This window comes from Varroa jacobsoni, unplaced genomic scaffold (genome assembly GCF_002532875.2).
Source record: "Varroa jacobsoni isolate VJ856 unplaced genomic scaffold, vjacob_1.0 scaffold_1187, whole genome shotgun sequence".
Classification (NCBI taxonomy): domain Eukaryota; kingdom Metazoa; phylum Arthropoda; class Arachnida; order Mesostigmata; family Varroidae; genus Varroa; species Varroa jacobsoni.
In genome coordinates, this window is record NW_019214089.1 from 123377 (window position 1) to 138319 (window position 14943).

Genomic DNA, 14943 nt, shown 5'->3' on the forward strand with positions numbered 1-14943 from the left:
ACAGTACTTCAACCTGACCGCCGATTAAATGACTGACTCTAAAAGCAAGTGAAAGTTTGCAACCAACTACTTCAAGATGATGCTCGAAACGAAAGTCAAAAGCCTGATACGCTGGTCATTATAAAGGAACCGTAGGGGAGCTGATTAAGGCATTTGGACACAGGAAGAAAGAGTACGAAGCACTGTTGTGTACCTTAGTTCTTTCAAAATCTACCCGTGGCCTAGCTACCTGAACACCGTAGTGTACCCCAGGCTGACAGTGTCAAGTGTGACGCCTACAGATTGCGTTTCCTCTTAATGTAACTTAGAATACAGGCTTTAGCCACTCTAAAGCACTAACGTAGCACAAAAATCGATGCTCGTAGTTTAAGCGTTAAAACCACTTTATAGGCAGTTGTTTGTAGGAAATACCATACTTGGAATCTGAGGCACTTGGATTAAAGTAGATATTTATTTATTATTTATTTTGCTGTAATTGGATGTGTAACGTGAATGAACCGGCACAACGACAGAGTCTGAACGATTAGGAGATTATACTTGAAAGTATTCATGCTAGAATTAAGATGAGCATTTACTGTGCACAACAGTCGTGTATATATATAGATAGAGGAGGCATTGGATTAAGACCGTCTAGGAGAAAATTAGTTCCACTTGAAATTGAAAGACTTGTCAAACGAAGTCGGTATATATAAGTATGTAATATACCTTCTCCATTAAGAACCATAGCATGTTACTGCGTACAACTGGGGCCGAGAGGAACTTCGAGGGGTCTGGGTGTCGCAATCACGCTTACTTCGTGTGTGCAATCGTCATACGTAGTCGACAGATAGGGAGGAGCAAGTAGCCGAACGTGCATCCCTTAATTTAGCTCGACTCAAGCCGAAGTTACTGCGGAAGTAAGATTATTTGTGCTTTATCATTAATACAATCGTTAGTTGCTTAATCTTCCAAGCATTATTACCATCGCTAGCTGCGGTGGAAGCAGGTACAGGATAATGAAGGGAAGATGGATGGTGCTATCATTTCCAGAAACGTCGGCGGCAGCCCTATAACAATAAGCGTCGATTAATATTTTAAATGAACACAACGCAATCACCGATACTGCGCGGCTCCTATAAATGAAGCTCCATTAAAAGATGACGTCTGCCATCCTAAGTGGCGTTCGGACTGTAGCAAACCCCAACGTATTCATAGATATACTAGATAACTATTTCTATTTTGCATACGTGAGACGCGTTACATCTATCCGAGTGCGTATATTTAATCGTTACATTTATCGAACACATTCGGATGTATACGCAATACAAACACACGTATATAGAGACGATAGGTTGCACGTATTACATATAGCCTTTGCTAATCTCGTGATAACCCAATGTCAATTCCCTGCCTGCTATGATGGTAGAAAATAACTCTGTAAATATTTCCTGCACTTGGTCGTCCCCGCCATGGTGTTTACTTACAGTTTCTACTTTGTGTCCTTTATGTAATGTGAGCGATGTTAATGATATCTTAAAATAAAGTAGTGATACTGCATTTAGTGATCGTAGATTCGCTTCTATTAGTAAGGTGCATAGTACAAGGTCGATGGTCTAAATGTGTATTTGTTGAATGTTTTTCTGATGTTAAACGAGCCATTGTGGCGCATTGTCCAGCGGCTGTTAGAGTCCCTTAGGTCTGTAGTCGCTCGGCGCCATTTTCGCTGTCAGCGCCCTCTCTCTTCTTATCGCTCTATATCTTTGTAAAGGCCTTAGTTGGGCACAGGCAATGGCAGGACAATGGGTCTCATATGTCAAACTTCGTGTAGAAATTTCTCGACCGTGGGCTCAGTCAGCTCATTTCGTCTGCTCTTCTCTACTACGGAAAGGGTGAACTGACCTCTCGCAATGGCAGCCATGTGCCACAGGAATGGCTATAGAAGCCGTTGAGGTACTTCGAAGGGGTGGCGGCATTTCCGGTAAAACGGCCATCTGACTGGCATACGCTTACTTTGCCTAGGGTGTTCTGTCTAAAAGCGTTGCTTCACAGGACGAAATGTAGTGGACAAACAGCACTATGAGCTGTGCATACAAGCCTCCGTGATATGACTTCTGAAGATGGTTCAAGCAACTAATAGAAACTCTGTTTTTGCGAGAATTATATACTGAATTTGACCAAGGTTAGAAGAACTGTTCACGGTTATTATTAGAAAAAAATTTGTATGTTTGTAACTCTTTTAATATATGGTCCAAATGAGCTTATTAAAATGTGTTATTCTTTTCATACTGCGTAGAGCCATGTAGGTGTGCTGAGTAGATTTATATGGGTTGCTAGAATTGTTGAGGTTAGTGAGACTTACTGAACAAAACTAATAAATAAATATTTTGTCTTACAGTGAGGACTGTAATTATCGTTAGAAAAGACGATCTTTGTAATCATTCATTGCCCGCTTAGGCGAGTCGAAAAGCATGGTTCGTCTATTATATGTCACGTGAATTTCTCTTACGTAAAGACTTTCAACGGCCTAAATACTGATTCATAAGCAAATTTGTTGTTTTTTTTTTGTTTGTTTAAAAAGTGAGAACGAACGGTGACAATGTACCACTACGTTTCGATATCGCCGTTAGGCATTCCATCAGACGGTTGGCTCCCAGTACAAAACAAGGTGTGTCTACGCGAGAATTCGAACCTAGACCGCGAGAATTCGGACCTAGATAATAAAAGATTATTGGGCAAATACGGTACCCACAAAGCTTTCACTGAGACAGTGGCAATGTGGCCAGCACGACTGCCTGAAGGCTGTATAACCATCATCGTTGTGGATGAATCTAACATAGTTGTCCATATTAGATTTAATCCATGGTCGTGATTATCCGCAACGTGGTGCACGTCCAAAGGATGTGCTATGCCACTCAAATTGGCTAAGTTTTCTTCAAGAGTTCAATTGGGCATGTCAGTTCAACAACGACGCGTTTGAAAATACAAATGTCTTAGTTTCAATTAACACATCAATGCATACTTGCTAAGTAAAGTTGTATTGTGGGGGTCACTTAGTTCTTTAGGGTAAAATGAACATCGACGGCATCCGGTCTCACATATAGTCGAAATGCGGTAGTCTTTTTTTTTGCTTTCAGTTTGCCTTTCACAACTTAGGTTTGGGACAGATGAAACGATGATGGAAAAACCAACTAGCTAGTTGACTTCTTCATCATTCAACAACATTTCTCTGAAACCCAAAAAAACTCCCATGTGAGCCCACTTTGAAACATCTGGTCAAAAAAATTAGAGAAACGGAAACTGCACTAAATTTCTGCACCGTGTGTATTTGTCAAATCGTAAAGATTTAATAGGATTAAAATTTTAAATCAACTTTCTATTGTTAGAAAACGACAGCGGCTCATGTAGCCCTATTTTTTTTTTACATACAAGGTAATTAATTAGAAAATGGACAACCCGAGAGATTTTGTACACCATAGCCTTAGCATATCTCTAAAATGCAGCAGCTACACCAGTGACCCCTATGGTCGTTCAAATAACCTTCTTCACTAATATCATAGCGTCCTGTAGAATATTTAGAAATGGCATGAGAAATGGTAGAGTGCTCCCGTAGCAAATGTGTTACATCATTAAATTACAAGGATTCAGCATATCTGAAATGAAAACTCTCCAACTGGGGCCACCCTGTAGATATATACGCATACAAATATGAGCATGACGTTGCACAAGTCTAGTACGTACATCTCAGAAATATTATAGCTTAGAGTAAATTGAAAATAATATTAAGACGGAAGACGTTGTCGTCTTGCTAGCGTGGAATAGAACAGAGTATTCGCTGGTCAGATTTTGCTTGGTCTTTTCCACTGTGTCGGGAGAATGAGGTGCCGTAGGACATCTGTAGGACACAGCGTTTTGAGTATAATGGTTTTATAGAAGAATACATAATTAACAAGACCCTAATATATGAAGTACCAAATCAAATAAATCAAGAAAGACAACGCGTCTTTGGTATCTACCTTGGTACACGAGTCCATAAACTCGTCGATGGTGACGACCCCATCCTTGTTGAGGTCAAGTCTGTTGAAGACGCGCTCCACGTGCTCGCGGGTCGTGTGTTCTTCCACCAACGGCTCAACTGCTCGGCCCATCAGATCGTAGACGGCCTTCACGATCCGAGACAGCTCATCCTTGGTGATATACCTGCAAGTTTGAAGAAATGAATGTACTTGCATAAAGGCGTATGCCATCATTATACCACCATCGGCACTCGTTTAGGTAAAGATATTGGCTACAACAGCTTCTCCAGCATCTCGTCCGAACCTTTACACAGGTGTTAGAGGAAATTAGGATTTATTTTTAAGGCATCTGTGAACAAGGCCGCTTTTATATATCACTTTCCAGTGAGCTGCAAGAAGAACCACAACTGCATGGTTGCGGAATCGGATATCCAGAATTGCTACCGATCTTAAAAGATGCAAAAGAAAATGATCGCTGCCAGTTTGAGATCAACTCGAGTCTGAGTCAAAAATGACTGAGGAGCGGCCGTTTTTAAATCACGTAATGTTCGTGATAACTCAATGAGCAACGTATTGGCATGCTAATCTTGTGAACGCACTGTGCTTCGGCTTCGAATCTGGGCATCGACATACTTTCTTTTGGGCTGGGGGCCAGTCGTGGGATGGAAAACCTGACGGCGATGCTGGACGCAACACTCGAAACATATAGAGACCAAGCAGTTGGGTCATCGGGTGTAGACGGTTGCCGAGGTGATCTCTAGTGCGACCAACGTGATTTGAAATACTTACAACATACAAACACGAATTTACAAATAGGACACCTAACTTCGTCTTTGTATAATGGACGTACACAGGTAAAACAAGCACGCTAGAAAGGCAAGCATATATGTTGACGACAGCATTTCACAGCAGGTTGTCCTCGGTATATATCAGATGTCTACCAAGTGTAGCTGATGCAGAGGGAAACCAGCTTGACAGTAGAATGGGTTCATAGTAGAAAAGAAAAACAAAGGCTAATGGCTGAGTTTATAATTTACAACTAATCTATTATAATACCACACACAATAAAAACGTCATGTCGGATAAGACTTTCGGTGGCGTACGAAGCGGACGTAACTCTTGCTCTTTGTTTCCGTTTCTCTTTCTTTTACGTTTTAAAGAGAGATAACACCGCTTTGATGGTCCTATTATTCTGCTATATTATATTATGTATACGACTTCGTCTAGTAGGGGAGGCTGGCGACCGTCCAACAAAACGGTTTAGCTGTGTCGACAAGGACGGCTGTCGCCGAAATGATATTTAGAGGAGCTGTGCGTTCGTCCTCTGCTGAAGAACAAACCTCCTTGGTTCCTTCGTTTTCTCTTCTCTTAGCCTGCTTCATCATAACTCAATGAAACTGTATTACTGGTCCATCGGAGCTGGTCAGTAGCGGCAACAGCAGGGTGTAGAACGAAAATATTTCAGGTTCTTCAGAAGCGTTGTTCAGTTGCAGTCTACATAGAGCCATCCGGTGGACGAATATAGTAGACGCGCGCAAGTTCTTTCGTATATGGTAATGCACAGGCCAAATTGCATTGCAGACGATACGGCGGCTCTGCCAGACACAACGCACATAAATAAATATATAAATATATATTACATTACTAGCAGCAATTTGCATGCAGCGCCCTTTACAAAGTAGGCGGCCTTAGACAACACTACATATCGAAGGGCAATGAACAGTAGTTGACTATATATTCAGCACGAAGCTTACGGGAGGTTGATCGTGCGGCGGGTGCTTAGGGCGTAGGAGCAGCTAAAGTGGATCTCGTTGTAAATTCCAACTTGGCAAATGGTAAGTTTCTACGTCATACGCGCACTAAGCAGATCGATGATGACACTGAGTAACATATGTAACGAGGGTTTTGTACTTATTCGCTGGCGGACGTAATATATTTGCGCAGTTCGAATGTTAGACGGGCTAAACTGGCCTCGTTCACTATTCCGGTACCAAACTTAAAAACAAACAATCGAGCTTTTCATTTGAGAACAGTTGACAAACAGAAAAGGTACGGGTCGCTATAATGTGCTTACCCTCCGAAACCTGTTATCGTATGTCTCACTAATTTTACTCGCATACCCGTCTATTGCGTTTTGTAAGGCTTCTTAAAATGCTTATTTTTAAAACAGAAATGATTTAGCCTTGGTACGGTCATGAGCCGTTGTTGTGATGATAGCAGAGAGCTGCCGTCATAGTTTCAGTCAAACGGGTTAAAGATTTTAACGTGATTTTTGTATTTGAGACACGCCCATCTACTGTGTTCGAAATGTTGTTCAAAATAATAATAATGCCGCCACAACCATAGCACGATACAGATTGATTATAAACATTGACGAACAAATGTATAGGCAAACAGAAATTAAACAGATTGACTAATGATCATGACAGAAATTAGATATCGTATAATAAATGTTAATCACTACACATACCCGTTAACATGGCCCACTTGAGCTTTTCGAAGGGCCCAGGATTCTTTCGTAGATAACAGCAAAGTTTTCCATGCTAAGATCCTCCTTTGAAATGATCCGTAATTGATACTTTTATATGAGTTCAGTTAAATGTGGTACACACTCGCGTCCTTAAAACTGTGGTCGAACGTTCCTAATGCACAGGTACCAGAGAGGACCTGGTGTAAATTTCGCTCAAATGGTAGTAGACGCTTTTTGCATGGGGCACAATTCATGTTGATCATAAATATCTCATCAGAAAACATACATTTTTCTAGTAGTTCTGTTATTTTTTTCAAAGATATTATGCTTTTTTAGAAGTTTTGGATTTCGAAACAGAGTCCCCCACATCGATGCGTTGGTAAAAAAAAACTCGCTTTTCAAATTGAAGGTTTATGTTAAATGCCGGCCGTTTAACGCAATGCTTAATGGAGTACTGGCTACCGAATGTAACACTCACAGCCTTTTCTCCTCCAACTCGTACCAGCTAATATCTTCTCGATAATGCCAGCGAAATAACTATATGTTTGACACGAATGTCACGAAGGAACTGTTAGATTGCATTATTATTTTTCAGTAATCTTACGGCTATATCAGCTTGTTTGAATGTAACATCAGCTCATTGAAATTTGTAGAACTCTCTGTTCGATAAAGTCAAATTAGCGTTTAAATTTTTTATTTTCCCACATTGCTTATTTTTCAGTTGTTGAGAGCAGCTTGTTTCGATCTCATCTATATTATCTATTCTTTCGTTAGAGAAATTAGCTATCTTCGCCTTCCTAGTTCACCGTTTGCCGTACTTCTCTAAAAAAGCTCTGCGACGTATTTTGCATGTAAGGTTGATAAAGCGCTTGTGTGTTCTTTGCCGTTTACAAAATACAGAAACGAGTAGCCAATACGAGCAACAGCGATAGCAAAAGTGACACCGCTATTTTGAACCTTCCACTCGTTTACATACACACTGGCTTATCTCGGCTTATCGATGTTCTACTTGTTGTATTCATATTATTATGCATTAGATCAGGAAAACCATCAACCCCTTAACGTCTTTTTTCCCACTACTTGTCGTCCTCCCCCATCCCTTACAAGGATCCCCGTCTCTTGTGCGCAGTGTCTGGCTTGATGGACTGCGAAGAATGTGTAGCTAACTCCTTGTTTCAGAACATGCTAATAACGCTTTGCACGAGACCTGTATAAGCATTTAGTTTCAATCGATCTCTCTGTCTGTGTAGGCAAATAGGCGTCAGCATAGCCAAGACATTTCAGACATAATGGAAGTATAGATATCAAGTGTAGCTCGTTTGCTGAAAACGTCGAGCCATAGTCGTTTAAGTCATTAAGGAATTTCGATTGCTGCGACTGCTTTCTTGATTGAGAGCTGTTATAAACGGGAATCATAAGGAGAAGAGTTGCCACATATGGTAAAGCGTGCTACTTAGCCCTTCTGAGTAACTGATTCCGATGTAAACAGTTGTCTCTGTGAGAATGCGGTCGGGATTTAATCAGGAAATCATTTGATTTTTGAGTGTATGCGCATTAGGGTCATTCAGCTATACGACAACGAACACCCGTTTGTTGTCGTATAGCTGAATGTGAAAAAAACAAACACCCGTAGTACGTCTATAATGTCTATGGTATTTGTGTTACCTACTATAGAACATGGTATCATTCGTTTTGAATCCTCAGGCAACTGATATTTGTCTCGGCCCAAGTTACTACTTGGCCTTAGCTATGGCCTGAAGTGAAATGTTCCGAGTTCTACTGCCGGTACGCATCCTATCAGACGACTGCTTTCCAGCACGAAAGGATATGTGTCCACACTGGGACTGATACCCAGATCGTCACGTGTCCTTTAAATTTAGCAGACAAACAAGCTACCCCCAATGCCGTCATTAGGATTAGCTACTGACCCATCAAAACGCAAGCGTTCCTATCATTATCTTTTTTGAAGAAGATCTGCAGTAACGCTGATTCCTCAGTCTAAGCACTGTATAAAAGCAAAATTATCCTAATTTGAACCCAAATATAAAGAAAATTAGGCTGAATTTAAGTAGAGAATTATTTGTTAGAGAACGCATTTTATTTTTCTGAGTATACTAATTGATAATACGGCCGTTTAATGTGTTGCGCGCCTATATCTTTCACGCCACATAATGGCTTCCATATTAGGATGAAATTTGTCCAGCGTGAAGAGATTAGATAATAGTTGCTCTTCGCTCACGTTCGGAAGACGAACCCTCTTCTCCAGTCATAGCGAGTTTGTAGCTTCGTTTTAGAAAGAACTGGCTTTCCTCTAGCACCAATGGTAGCACATTCGCAAATTCTAGCTACAACCAACAGCCCGATAAGATTTACCCAAAAGGCCATTCTATGTATATGTTATAAACATATCTTGGGCTATTTTAAGTATTTTTAAACTTATTTTTTAAAACAGTCCGGGATCCTAATTCGTCTAAGTAATTTTGATCATAATCTATGGTCTCCCACCACCTATCAGATTTCCTTGTCGTTCAATTTTCAGTTTTTTCAGTCAAAACAGTCAGAGACCTATTTCTTTTTATTTTTTCGACGGCCGGAAGTAATTTTCTGAGCAACAGATTTTTAATCCACCTAAGTAAGCGGCAATGTGAAAGAAGCAAGACTGACAAATACGCATGAAGGAACCTTCTCAGCCCAACTGGAAGACGGTTTCCTGCACGGTTTAAGTTGTCTGAACTGGCAAGTGTTGTCAGGCAGGAAAAAAGCACTCAAATAAAAAATTGGACCTAACCTTTATCAAGCAATATTGGTTAAAGTTTCTTAACCGAAGACGTTTTAGAATATTAAAACTTTGAACCGTAATCGAGAGAACAATTACTTTCACGAAATACAGTTAACCACTGCGAACGCTAATAAGGTTCATCAAAGCTAAATTGTTCAAGCAGATACAAAGAGCTTCACCCGAGTACTGAAGGCTGAAACTCTTACCTAGCTAGCCTTTTTATGGCATGCCAATTTTAATCATTTTCCATAGGATTGTTGCTTATAAAAGTCCAATTATCAGGAATATGCAGTCGTGACGTGACGTCTTGAAGAGTGAGCGCAAAAAAGGGGAGAAATCGGGGTTTAAATGTTAACAATTAGCGTAGACTGTTTCTGTAACGTGGCCTTGGTCCCAGCGCAGCCGTGTCTCTCCGCCCGTTGTGTATTCTACATCTCTCTTTTCAGTCTCTGTGCCTTGCTACCAGTCAGTCTTGGACAAGTTTCATTCAGGCCTCCAGACTATCGGCGCCACTGTTACTACTGACACAGTCTGTGGTGGGCTTTTTCGAGCTCCCGGGGCTTCCGTCTACTGTCGGCTATGGTAGAGTCAGGTTTCGTTGGCGGTTCATAATGTATAATGGTATAAGCTCTGACAAACTCTACTCGAAAAGGAAAGACATGGTAGAGGTTAAATAAAACCTACACTGAAGTAATTCACAATTGTCACAAAATGTTTGCCGTCTGAAAGAGTCGCATTTTATAGTTGATTTTTTAGTTGGTAGGTAGCAGGCTTTCATTCCTGGAGACCTTATATATATATATATATCGAGAGAGAGAGAGAGAGAGAGAGAGAGGGTAGACAGCTAAGCATGTCATAACGGTTGTTAAATGGTAAAGAAAGCAAATAAGTAGCGCTTCTTTTTTTTACTACAGTCTCGCTTATCCCAGAGTTGCAATTTCAAAAACAAACAGAGAGCAAATTATGTTTTATAAAAATCATTTCGTTACGGTATGTTACATGATCATCCTGAGAGCCTATATGGGCCTATCGAATGTCGGAGCCAAAAGCGGAATTTTACAGAGATTAACGAACTGCGTGGCCTCAAGGCACAATTCAGCTTAGTGGAAACGCTTATATAGGAATGTATGTATGTCGGGTTAAGCTGGAATCATTGTATTTGATTGGTATAGGTTAACGGCTTTATTGGCATAACGTATCGCTCGGACAAAAAAATACTGACGACGGATGCACCACATTGCAGATACTAGTAGATTATTTATACTGTAATCATGCATATCCACTTAATATACATATATACTTCAGTTCCGTTAAGTTGGTTTTGAAGAATGGACGCTCATAGTTACTGTTCCCTCTTTCTTCTCGGATAAAATTCAGCTCTTAGACGTGCCAGTATCTAGGTCACCAAAACGACAGCGCGCAGCTGTACGTCACATTGACCTATGATACATAAATATACTATACTACGTATATAAAATACTATATAACCTAGCAGGAAAGCATGGGGTTTGTAGAAAGACAAGCATTTTCCCTTTACTTTTGTTAAACGTCTGCGTTCGTGGCACGAAATCATTGATCGTCTATATAAACTTACCTACGGTATATATGACTCCACCTTGTGGGTCTACATGGGCCAAAGACATAGAAGTTTTCAAGTGACATTTTTTGCTACTACTGGAGAAAAAAGAAGGCGTTCCAACGGTTTATATGCGGTAGTAAACGCATACTGTTTATTAATATGGCGTTTAAGCTTGAATTTAGCGTGTTTCAAGCGAACTGCAAAATTAGCTACTCTAGTAAATCTCAGCACAGTGGCTAAGGTCAATTCTAACACGGAATTCATCCGAAAGATCCGAGATTCTATGCCAAAAAGTCCGGTTCCGGACACGCACCCTACAGAGGGAACGTTTTTCGCTGTTCCGAAAGAAAGCGCATCGTTCGTGGGTGGGTCCTACAGTTGTCGCGGTGAGACGGGCCCAAGTGGTGATGTCCAGTCATGTCGGCATTGTAGTACCCGAAGGCGATGCTGCGACACTTGATAACCCGCTTGTCCGCATTTGAAGTCGTGGAAACCGCGCACTATCAGTTAGTGCTAAGGGAATGTCTACGGGTTGAGAAAATGGCCCGTGCCGTTTGATCTGGCCCCAGTTTACTAAATGTGCATACGAAACAACTACAGAGATCAGTTAAATTCTGGCTTAAATTCATAATATAATACAATAATTATGTATCGTATAATACTCTCTCTGCGTCAAGACGCTTGCTTCGAAACGCAGGAGCCGTTACGCAGGAACGTTACAACGTTGAAGTACCGATAATTGGAGAAACGTAGAATTTGGTCGGTACAAATAATAGCTTGTACTTCTATATTTTACCAGCCCGTGGCAAAGAAGGACACCACACATGCATACATTGGCTCAACGTAACACACGACGCGGGCATCATAATCCACGATATATATATAACTTGAATTCTGTGTATATTTAGTGGCCACTTACCCATCTCCGTTAATATCGTATAAGTTGAATGTCCAGCGAAGTTTCTCTTGAAGCGAACCACGCGATAAAACAGACAGTCCAATTACAAAATCCTGGAAGTAGGAATAGTAACGTTAGTGTGCCTATTTTGCGCAAGGACCAAACAAAAATATTATTGTATTTTTTCACGTAGTATACAAATTAACAGAGTGGTGTATAGCATAGATTTAAACGATAGCATTTCTTAACGAGTCACATAAGTCTATGCAATTTGTGGGAAACTTAAGCCTTTAAAAATTTCTTCAGTCGTTCGTTAAGTAAGATGTATTGATAGTTGCTTAGTAGTGCGAACGTACAAAAATGATCCCTTCACAACACCGTGCACGTATCAAGGGCAACTGCATATATTATTATCATCATGGTAAAATTCTGCTGAATGGTTTGAAGTTGAAGAAACATTGCCATATCACGTTCGGTATCCGATACTCTCCGTTCTACGAACATTTGTATATGTATCTATTGTTCATGATCAACGCCATTGCGCTTGACCAAATCTACACTGGTTGAAGTAAGTGGGGAAATTTTGCAATCTGTCAGTGATTCTGATTCGTCAAGTATTGGCATATAGGAGGTAACTTTCTTGCGTCATCCCAATAGCAGCATTACCATCGTTATTTTCGTAATGACACACAAATAGTTGTAAATCTGAATAAACGTATTGCGCATCCGAGTTATAAACATAACGATACGTTTCTCATTCGCCGGATATTGGTTGGTACATGATCAACGGCACGCGAGTCCACACAACGCGGTCCATACGCTCTCCAGGTGCAAAGCTGGGACGCGTTGCCCGAGCATCGCTATTGCCTGCACAATGTACCGTAACCAATAGGGGAGCGAGATCATTCTGTCACGTCGCGACCTATTTTTTCAAGAGTCTTGGTAAAGCGAAAACCATGTCGTCAACAGGAAGTGTATAACAGGAAGTTCGACCAACCTACGAATCTTCTCTGGGAAGCTTCTTTTGCCGCTGTGACAAGTCTAAGAAAAGCTCAACAAACTACAGCGAACGTTACCGTCAGCGGTCAAGTGAGCGGATCCAACTTTATCCTTTGTTCAAAACTGTTTAAAACTTCCCTTATAGAAAATACGAAGATCATAAACCGCACTCGAGCAGCAGGTGAGTCTACAGATAAGCCCAGCAGAAATCACTCCGACTAGCTCCTCAGGCGAGCGTGTCTCTGACGCTAAAATAATTGCCCCTTACCTTGTTTTTAGAAAGTAAGCATATGTCAAGTGCTCAGCTCTATTCGATTTCCTGTTACCCCGCTTTCTACATGTCTGCAGAGTGGCAATAACTCACAAATTCTGTTTCCGTTGTAACGGTGGAAAAGTGAGATGGAATATATACACTCATTTCAATTATATGACTTTACACTTCGTACTAAGTACTTGAAATGCATTATAATGTATCTGAACTATTTTTTGGGCCAGTAGGTAGTTCTTATGTACGGTTGGCCAACGCGTTAGATCATTTAGCACTACTGGAAAATTTTGAAAAATACATTTGTTGCATTCCTTTAGTTTATATTTGTTTAATTTTATCCGCTATACACACTTGTTGTGCGGATCATAGATAGATAATGGCTATCTTCAATAATTATGAAAAAGCCGCAGCTTTGGTCACGACAACTGGAACGCACACTGTTCGACAATCGTATGAGGCCAAACAAAATTAAAAACAAACCGTATTAGGTATCGTTGATCCTTTTTCAGGCCCCTGGGCTTAGGCATCTCGCTAATTACATAAAGGGAAAATATCATACCGCACGATCGATTTCGGCAATAAGGAAACATCAACGGTAATAATGTTAGCAAATCCTCGCAGTTATTTTTCGATTATTACTATTATTATATACGCCGAGCACTAATTCATCTAGGTTGCAGTATAGAGCGCTTTGTGTATAGATCTTACGTGCTCGCCAACCACTACGTGCTACGTACTACCGTTATCAAAAGCCGGCAGCGGCGCAGGTTACACACGTCAGTGGCCCATGTATTTTGGTACGCGTGCATAAACCTATAATGGGCTGTGGCCCGTAGGCCGGTGCTCTAAGAAGGCGATAAATAAAAGAACGATATTTAGTGAATGGTAAGAGGTCTTCAGGCAAAGCTAAGGCAAGTTCATCGGTATACATTATATATAGATACTAAGGTCTGGCAATAAAGATGAAGTCGTTCAAATAAAGAGGATTTCCTTTGTCATATATACTACTATCATAGCTATCCGATAATGGGTCGGATGTTTGAGTGCAGGTTTGGTAAATTTAAAAGAAAAGAGTATATGGCCTGCAACTCATACGGGCTGAAGCGTCGTCGAGTTGTAGTACTTAACTAGTAACTATAAGAAACCCTTTTGTCGTGCCTTCTATTTTTAGGCAAACTAAATTGCATTCAAGCTTCTTAATAAGTCTGCTCCACATCTTCCCTACGTGTATTGCGTAGATTTTCTTGTGCCGCCGTCGAGCTCTTGTTAATCAACAACGTATTATTTGACTATAAACCCCATGTAGCGATTATGGCCTAAAGGTAGCACAACACAATGGAAAACAGCACGCACCATGTTGCAGTCGATCTCATTTGCTCATGCACCATGGCGTATTCTATTTTAAGGGATTTTTAAAGCAGAGTAAATGAACAAGTGTGTTTTTTTTGTCACGCACCTGTCGGACATGTAAATAAGGGCATTATAAAGCAACAAAAAAATTTCTTGTTGATTTTTGTTGAACGAGAATTAAGAAATGAGCTTCAGCAAGTTTACGCTACGATTGTATGGCTCTATGAAGAATTTTTAAATGAAACGAGTGAAAGTGGCTAAAAAGATTTTTTATGTTTCGTGACTATGCCCGTCGCCAGATAAGTATCATGATAGCTCAATACTATCTGACTAGAGGTATAGCATTGACCACCCGTTATTCAGCAATGATATACGTATGCACCTGCGCATACCACGAAGACTCTCTACTCTTTTTGTTTGCAGACTTCGACTTTGTACCTACAATTATCCTGTATGTAAAAAAATAGCGCATACATGTTTAAATATTCCAGTGCCGGCTAGCCATATACAACAATATAAGAAGAGGAATGAATTCGATCAAAATGACCCAAAAGATACAACTCTCTACGCAATATTCTAGCGTATTGAGTGTTTCGAGTCTTAATAAG

The 14943-nt window shown here is 40.5% G+C and overlaps 1 protein-coding gene across 7 annotated transcripts in view; it reads right to left on the reverse strand.

Annotated features, from left to right (window-relative positions):
- Nucleotides 1–14943, reverse strand: part of LOC111267431 (Kv channel-interacting protein 4) — a 91675-nt gene that overhangs the window by 8602 nt on the left and 68130 nt on the right. For 2 of the 7 annotated variants that reach the window (XM_022845673.2, XM_022845670.2), the window contains 2 exons: nt 11740–11831; nt 3993–4176 (listed from right to left, as the gene is read on the reverse strand). In XM_022845673.2, the coding sequence (XP_022701408.1) occupies nt 3993–4176; nt 11740–11831 (276 nt within the window). Of the gene's footprint in view, nt 1–961; nt 1047–3992; nt 4177–5332; nt 5588–10938; nt 11415–11739; nt 11832–14943 lie in introns of those variants that run through there. The other 5 variants (XR_002684612.2, XM_022845671.2, XM_086971326.1 and 2 more) reach the window with 5 other exon arrangements.